Source organism: Dufourea novaeangliae, unplaced genomic scaffold (assembly GCF_001272555.1).
Source record: "Dufourea novaeangliae isolate 0120121106 unplaced genomic scaffold, ASM127255v1 scaffold301, whole genome shotgun sequence".
NCBI lineage: Eukaryota > Metazoa > Arthropoda > Insecta > Hymenoptera > Halictidae > Dufourea > Dufourea novaeangliae.
This window is the reverse complement of record NW_015374170.1, coordinates 17,314-26,328: the sequence shown is the minus strand read 5'-3', so window position 1 is coordinate 26,328 and position 9,015 is coordinate 17,314. Positions and strand designations below refer to the sequence as shown.

Below are 9,015 nucleotides of genomic sequence, written 5' to 3'. Positions count from 1 at the left end.
AACATAGCGATTTTTGCGTAAAATTTTCTCCTTTATTATGCAATAAACACACTTTAAATAATTCATATATCATAAATCAGGTAGATTATTTATGCTGCACGCCAATTTGAAAAGATCGGTTTCGAGAAAAATACGTTTAAAGTTTGAAGTGTACGTGTTCTCGTCGACCTATAATTGTTAATTTTTTTAATTTCGGAAGTTCCTTTTGGGAGTACACTCTGAAGACCCCAAGCTTTTAAACAATATAATTAAAAGAAATTGACTTTTGCGACCCTTTACTTGAGTCCCCCTCCATTAAAGTGCTTTATAATGTTCCAAATTTTAAACTCAGTGAACAAGCTGTAATCTACATAGTTTTAAAAAAATGTTACACTTTTGATCTTTTCCAAAAAAGAAGTTTTGATTTTTTTCGATCTGTTACCCAAGAATTCCCCTCTTACTTCCATTTGCCGAGACAGCCACCGCTGGTATTTCGTATCGAGTTCGCACTCACCCATAGGTATAGTCGCGGGGGGAGTGGGGGGCTTGCTGCCCCTAGAGCAGGCATGTCAAACACGCGGCCCGCCAATACATAGGTTAGTATAGACTTTTTAAACATTTTTAAATATCAAGCTTTGACGCTTGAAGTTGGAAAGTTTGAACTTTTTGGTTGACGCTGGCGCGAGGCGTCAAATGAAAAGCGGCGGCCGAAACCGAACGGAGATAAAAACACAAGACGATCAGAAACATGATAGAACGTGGAGCGATCTAATGCGACACACGACACATGTTTGTCCAAGTCGTCACAAAGTGCAGTGTTTGCTCAATCGTTTGCGAATGATATTTTGAACTCTAAAGTGGATTTTGGTTTTTATTCATATTAAACTAAAAAGTTATTTAATAAATATATAATCGAACTTCAGGAACAATGAGTAAGAAAAGATCAATTGAAGAGGAACATCGTAATTTTCAAGACAAATGGGAACTGCAATATTTTTGTGTCGAAAACATGAATAAAATATTATGCCTGATATGTAAAAACTCTATTTCAGTTGCTAAGGAATATAATCTTAAAAGGCACTATGACACAAATCATAAAACAAACTATGACCAATACGTTGCAAAACTTCGTGAAGACAAATTGTCGGAATTGAAATCAATTCTTCAAAAACAACAAAGTGTATTCACGAAATGTGTTGAAGACAATACAGCTGCTGTAAAAGTTAGTTACATATTATCACATTTAATCGCAAGCAGATCGAAACCATTTACGGAAGGGGAATTTATTAGTGAATGCTTAATTAAAGCGGCGGAAGTATTATGTCCAGCACAAATAAAGAAATTTAAAAGTGTAAGTTTAAGTCGAAATACTGTAGCCAGCAGAATTGATGAAATAGCCGAGAATTTGAGAAATCAGCATAATACAACAATATCAACATTTCAAGCCTACTCTATTGCAATTGATGAAAGTACAGATATTCGAAATATCGCTCAGCTGGCCGTTTTTATTCGCGGATGCGATGTTAATTTAAAAATAAGTGAAGAACTTTTGGAAATCATTCCTATGCATAATACAACCACTGGAGCTGATATTTTTGATGCACTTATGGAAGTTTTGAAGAAGTATAAGTTACCATTGGAAAAGTTCGTTTGTCTTGCAACTGATGGTGCACCTACCATGACCGGTATTACTAAAGGAGTTGTTGCAAGATTAAAAGAAACATGCAAACAGCATGGTAATAATAATTTTGAACATTTTCATTGTATTATTCACCAGCAAGTACTGTGCTCCAAAGTTTTAAATATCGGACATGTTTTAAAAATAGTCACCAAAATTGTAAATTATATTCGAGCACGTGGACTTAATCATCGTCAATTTGCTTCATTTCTGGAAGATATAGAATGTGAATACACCGATCTACCATATTATACGGAAGTTCGATGGCTTTCGAGTCATAAAGTGTTAAAACGATTCTTCAAATTGCTGGACGAAATCATAATTTTCTTGGAAACAGAAAATTATGAATGTGCTGAATTAAAAGATGGACAATGGATAAAGGACCTGGCTTTCTCAGTTGATATTACAAGTCATCTTAATCAACTTAATCTTAAGCTTCAAGGCAAAAATCATGTTGTTACAACGCTATTTGATAATATTAACGCTTTCAAACAAAAATTATTACTTTGGCGAAAACAAATAGAAAAAGAAAACTTGTCTCACTTTGAAAGCTGTCAATATCTATTGATTAAATCACCTAAATTAAAATTTACAGAATATGCTCACCAAATTAAATTGTTAGAAACGGAATTCGATCGAAGATTTTCTGATTTTAAAAGCTGTGAATTACAATTTCGTCTTTTTACTTCACCTCTATCTATCGATATTGAAATTGTTGATGAAAACTTACAAATGGAATTAATTGAAATCCAATGTGATTCTTTGCTGAAGCAAAAATGTATGGAAGTTGGAATTCCAGATTTTTATACATATTTATCTGTAGATCGGTTTCCTAAAATGTTATCGTTTGTTACGCGTATAATGGCTATGTTCGGAAGCACTTATTTATGCGAGCAACTATTTTCTTTAATGAAAAATAACAAAAATTCAGAAAGGTCAAGATTAACCGATCAACATTTATCATCAATTTTAAAAATTGCATCAGCTCAATATATTCAACCAAATTTTGATGACTTGCTTTGTGAAAAACGATGTCAAATATCTTCTCAAAAGTAATATTAAACTGTGATTTTGTTTATTTCTTATTATAACTTTTATTTTTGTGTTTTATAAAAAATATAAAATATTTATAGTTTAAGTTTAAAAAATAACATGAAATATAAAATGTCTATATATGTATTGTATATTACATAATATACAATAAAATGTAAAATATTTTTTTAGTTTAAAAAATGACATGAAATGTAAAACGACTATGTATGTATAATATACAATACATTGAGCTTGACATTGAGTCTAATAAATACATAATACATAATATAATCATTCTAAAAATCGTATTTTATTCATTTTTTTAACATTGAAAACATACGGCCCCAACTTAATACAAAATAGATCATGTGGCCCGTAATATCATATGAGTTTGACATGCCTGCCCTAGAGGAAAAAAAGGAATTTTTGCCCTACCTCAGAGAGGAAAAAGGTAGAACTATTAAATTTACCTTCAGACAAATTTTGCCCCTCCCTCTCCACGACCCGCCCCCCGTCGACTGATAACCTGGTTACGATCTTGCACTGTCCCCGTATGGTCCTCGACTGGCTTGAAAATCAACGAAACGATAATTATTTCTTTTTTCCAGCGGAATACGGTACACCCCAACGTGACGGTGACCAGACGATATGCGTCTTTTAGAGGAACCTCAGTATTATATCATGAAATTCTTTATGATGTACATCGGTTTGTGGCCCTATGAGTCCAGGAAGCTCGCGATGGTGAAACAAATGTTCGCAGTCGGCCTGATTATTAGTATAGCAATACCACAGGTAAATATTTGAAATTATTACTCGTTAAACGAATGTAACGACGGAAATCTGATGTACTTATATAGACAGGTGTGGTGTGTTTGTAGATATACATTTGTATGTATACAGAGTGTCCCATTTAAATCGACCCACTCGAATGTCTCCTAAACTATTGACGATATTAAAAAATGTTTCTGACAAAAGCTAGATTGTACCAGGTGGCACACATTCTGATGTAACTTTTTTCTATGTGGACGCGTAGAGGTCATATGAAGGTCAACTTTTTTTTTTTTTTTGTGGAATCGTATATTTTTTAATACACTACTTGATGCTATTCATTATTTCTTACATAACGTACTGCGCCACTTATGACGAACTAGTGCATTTCAAAATATACATTTTCATTTAAAAAACCAAAGTTGATCTTCATATGACCTCTACGCATCCACGTAAAAAGAGTTACATCAGAGAGTGCGCCCCTATTCCATTTAAATTTTGTCCGAAAAATGTTTTAATATCATCAACAGTTTCGTAGATATTCAAGTGGGTCGATTTAAATGGATCACTCTCTACATTCTACATATAGGTATGTATACACAGGGTGTGTCTATTATCTGGAAACGTATAATTATATCGAAAAGTATGAATGATACGATAAAATGTTTCAGACAAGAGTTTTATAATATTTAGGGGTACATACAATACTCTTGTCCATTTGTCCTGGACATAACCTTGAAACGCCATGTGAACATCATTTAAACGGGTACATGAATTTTTTATTACATATTCGTCGTAGCTGATATTGAGACGTTTTTACAATACTGCTTACGGATGTATTTTGCACGAGGCAATTTCGAGATATGAAACGTGTTGCCGTCCAGAGATGGGCAAAATGTAATCCAATTACAAAATCTAAATTCCAAGCACAGCGTAATTGCAATGTAATTGTCTTGCAATTATATTGCAATTACATTGTAATTGTTGTTTGGATTTTGTAATTACATTATATTTTGCCCAACTCTATTGCCGTCAGCATCAGCGATACACAATGTCCGACCGAGCAACCTCCCGACGGGTACATCGGGTGACACTAATGCTGGCGGCACATCAGATTTGAAATTTTATACCTTGACATTGGCTACTGCCAAATGCACATATCACCAGTGTTTTGAAAACGTTTTAATGTCAACTACAAGAATATGTAGCAAAAAATGCGTTTCTATTCAAAAGTTTAAACATAATCTTCATAAAGCTATTCAAAGTTATCGCAAAGTCAAATAAATGTAGGCACCATATAGATTACGAAGAGATATTTACACATTTCTAGATAAATGACGCACCCTGTAGAACACCTAAATATACCCATTATTTATGGTTCTGTGGAAAAAATCCTCAGCACAAATCACATTGTTTCAAGTAGCACATCTGCCGGTGAAAAACTTTTCTCTAAAGATCATTTTATTACGAAATTTCAAAGTCACCGATATTTCTTTAAAGGGAATCCTATTCTTCGATATTCTTATGGAACGTAAAATAACTAATTTAACGACCTTAACCCTTTAAGTATCTTACAGCCGATATATCGGCTTTATGGGTATTCCGATAACATAAACCGAAACAAAATTACCATAACAATTCCAAAATTTATGGAAATGTTACTGTTTTTCCAAGGAGGCACTATATCTACATATAGCGCGCGGCCGAATAACATGTACAAGCGGGTACGAGCTGATTCCTTATGACAAAATAAGACCAAAATGTTGAATAAAATTGTTTCATTTAAGACTTAGTTTTCGAGAAAATCAACTTTGAATATCGTTTAAATACAGGAGCAATTGAATAGGACTAGGCTAGCTCGTTTGATCATTCCATTCCGTTTCTACTTACTACTATGGTGAAATTAGATTCCATATTTTGTTCTTATTTGTTCATGAAGAATCACCTCGTACTCGCTTATATATCTTATTCGGCCGCATCCTGTATATGTATACATACAGATGATACTTGTGAATACCAATACTCGTAGTATAAGTAGATATGCGTGTATAGCGACCGATATCCAAAGTGTTAATGAATCATGGACAGTAAATTGACGATCACGAGAGTTTTAAGGGTATTGGTAATGGTACTGTTCCATTAGAAGGCTATTGTTTTTGCAACGATCATGGAAACCTCACTTTTTTCTCTTTGATAAAGGACTGTGTTTCTTAGCAAAATATGAACTGTATGCAACGGGTTAACAATATTACTTCCGAAACGTAGATACAGGATACATGTATATACGTTGAGCTGCATGTATTTTTTTTTCGTTACTTTTAATCCACGGACAACAGTTGGATTTTTGACAAAATTCAAATTTCTTCGCCATGCTTGGCCCTACTTGTCTCTGAGGAGAAATGCAAGAAAAATCAGATGGAAAGCTATCGAATCTGCAGTTTGATGTACGTATGTAATGAAATTCTGCAAAGTGTTAGAAAATAATGCAACAGGTTAAAATACAGAGTGGCCCAATAACTTTGACAACCTTGAATATCTCGACTACTTTTAGAGATATGGAAAAAGTTTATGCAAAAAAATTGTATGGTAAGAAGGGGCCCATAACATGCAAATCATAATTTCTTCCTAAGTGGAGGATTTTTGGAGATTTCAAGATCACTTCCGTCCTTTTTTTTTGTAAATGGCATGCTAAACTTTCTTATTCCTAGTAAAATAGCGGATGTTTTGGATGATTTTAACGACCAATAATACAAGGTCATTTGACAATAATCAAAGGAGGGAAACTAAGATTTTTATGTCAGAAGTAGCTTTGGTAATTCGACGAATCTAATGGTTCCGTCTATGCAATCGGACGCCACAGCGAGCACCTTTTGAGTTATGAAGAAAAGACGTTTCGTTATAATATTCACTGCGAAGAATTTTGGCCAAGGTATGTCTAATTCTAATGAATTCCTACCAATTTTTTATAACGCTAATATGTAAGACAATATTTGAGCTGAAATATAACAATAAATATTATTCACTTTTTTTTCTGTAGAATCAAATTAAAAACAAAATGGCTGAAAATATCTTGTGATTTCTATAAGTTCGTATCAGATAGACAATATATTGTAATATTCTGTGATTTTTCTGCGAAAAACTGCGAAAATACAATTTATGAATGTTGAGAAACATACAAAGCACAACACTTCTAACATTTCTGCGAACTTTAATTAAGCGTTTTTAAATTACCCCTCGAAACTGCTGCACGGCCTTGACGGAAAATAGCGCGTTCATGTATCCTGCAGAAGATTCCGATAGATTGAACTATCCCCACCTGCCCACCAATTTTTAATAGCTTATTTTCAAAATGAAGAAAAATTAAGGATTTTAGATTCATTCGAGCTCCTTTAGATTACAACATTCGGCCGAGTACGTCTACAAGAATTCAAATAAATTCTGTGACATATTTCGCAAAATTGTGTTTTGACTCGGACAACGATGTATTATAGTAGTTAGAATTAATGTGATAAAAAAATTTTTCGGTTCCGTAAAAAATAAAGGGCACCTCAATATCTTTTAAATAAAACAGTATATTTTTTTGTTGCACCAACCATTGCATTTGTATAATTCCTTTACAAAAGTATGAGGCTAACTAGGTTGACAATTCATTAGTTTGTTGATAGTACAATAATCTCTGGGAAAATTGCCATTGCTGTCGCGGTTATTATGTAATAACAAGAGGTTGAATCCAGCTGAGGAATACTGCAATTTATTACACGTCATCTATCATATGACGACAGAAATGGAAATTTGGGCGCCAAACTTACGAAAACATTATGAAGCTTTGAAGATCGTACGGAAGATTTGCAAGTTACAGACGAGGGAATTATATGTGATGGATAAATTACATTAGTTTATAACTCTAAATAATATTTATGCCCACTTTACTGAATTCATAAAAATATTATTATAACTATATTGTAAAAACATTTATATAAGTGATATTTGAGTCTACTTCAATGAATTTATACTGGTATTATTATAAATACATTGTAAAATCGTATGTATAAGTAGTGGTTGTGACATCTTTTACTGAATTAATGTAAATATTGTTATAAGTATATTGTAAAATCGTATATATAAAAATGACAATTAAGACAACTTTTATTAAATTTATACAAATACTTCTATAAATTATATATCTTTTGCAACTTTTTAAATAAAAAGACAGTTATATAAATGGTACCAGGATAGTACATATGTACTGCTCATTCATCCCAGCACTATCTCCACTCTTATTCCTAACTTCATGAAAATATGGGATAAATGTATAGTGATTGACGCTTTGACGCTGAATATATTGATCGATGTCTTCGTTCAATGGAATAACTAATTGGACAAATGTATTTAATTATATAACATACATACAGGGTGATACAAAAAAGAGTTCATAACTTCTAGGATAGATAGTACTCGCCAAATGATAAAAAAATGTCCTGATAAAGATACGTCGAAAAATTAATATCATTGAAGTTACAAACAATTTTTTCTTTTGGTTACAGTGACTAAACTTCTTGCTTGAAGAGGCCATCGTACTGACCGGAAATAACGAATTGCCTTAACGTTTCTTCTCTTCCTGGTTACAGCAGGGTTTCGACAGTTTTTACCTTATCATTTTTACTTATACTGGTTACAGAAGGTTTTCGGCAGTTTTCATAACTTTTTTACAATTTTCTTTATTGTTTCGATACCTAACCCAGACCTATAAGCAATTGGTCTTTTCACAAAAAACTTGACGGACGTTTTTTTCGATAGAACTATGAACGTCATAACGGATAAAAGAATGCAATAAAGACTCAAATGCTACATTACATACAAACGGGTTTTATTAAAATTTCCCAAACTGTGTGGTTACAAAATAACTTCTAATTCTATTAAAAGATCCGAAGGTGAGTGACATTAATGTTTCAAAGATAATTATTGATGTCATACAGCTGTCGTTACCTATAATGACGACGACAGAAAAGTGAAATATGACGCTGCTACGCGGACCACCTGAAAAAGTTTTTTTTTTATAACAGTAAAAGGACTAAAAATTAAACGGTTTTATAATGTACAATTATTGTAAAAGGTGGTCAACCATCACAGGCAAAAGATTTCCCGGGTTATAAAGCAAATTTATTTTCGGAATCCGCAGGTTAATTTTTTCTGCGAGCTATATTTTTTGGTGAATCAATGATACAACCCGAAACAAGGGTATTTTGCATATGAAAAATAAAGTCGAAAAGTTAATTAATTTGAATAGGTGTTTCGTGTAGATATGTATCAGCTGAATACGAAACTGGAAACCTTTTTTCCTTAAAACGTACAGTTTTTGAGAAAATCAATTTTAAAAAACATTTCAAATTTTCAATTATTCGCGTTCAGCTGAAATAATTCGCTTCCCTACTGAAAACAAAAGAGATGTTATACGTTTCCTTGACACCTCTTCTGTGCAGAAAGGTTTGCTCTATTGCTATATTGTGTCTAGATTTTCTTCAAGATCTTGAGTTTTTCAAATAAATTGAAGAATATCA

At 32.8% G+C, this 9,015-nt stretch overlaps 1 protein-coding gene across 1 annotated transcript; it reads left to right on the top strand.

The window, feature by feature from the left end:
- Positions 1–907: 907 nt before the first annotated feature.
- Positions 908–8,641, top strand: LOC107192036 (general transcription factor II-I repeat domain-containing protein 2-like). Its single transcript, XM_015581215.1, has 3 exons — positions 908–941; positions 1,032–1,715; positions 8,571–8,641. Exons 1-3 carry the CDS (start codon positions 908–910, stop codon positions 8,639–8,641), a joined length of 789 nt encoding a protein of 262 aa, XP_015436701.1.
- The last annotated feature ends 374 nt before the right edge of the window (positions 8,642–9,015 follow it).

Excerpts from the sequence above, each read along its gene's own strand:
- LOC107192036 (XM_015581215.1), top strand. The coding sequence starts at position 908 with ATGAGTAAGAAAAGATCAATTGAAGAGGAACATC. Across the intron at positions 942-1,031 it reads ATCAATTGAAGAGGAACATC|TTGCTAAGGAATATAATCTT; the intron begins GTAATTTTCAAG and ends ACTCTATTTCAG. Across the intron at positions 1,716-8,570 it reads AGAAACATGCAAACAGCATG|GTGGTCAACCATCACAGGCA; the intron begins GTAATAATAATT and ends TTATTGTAAAAG.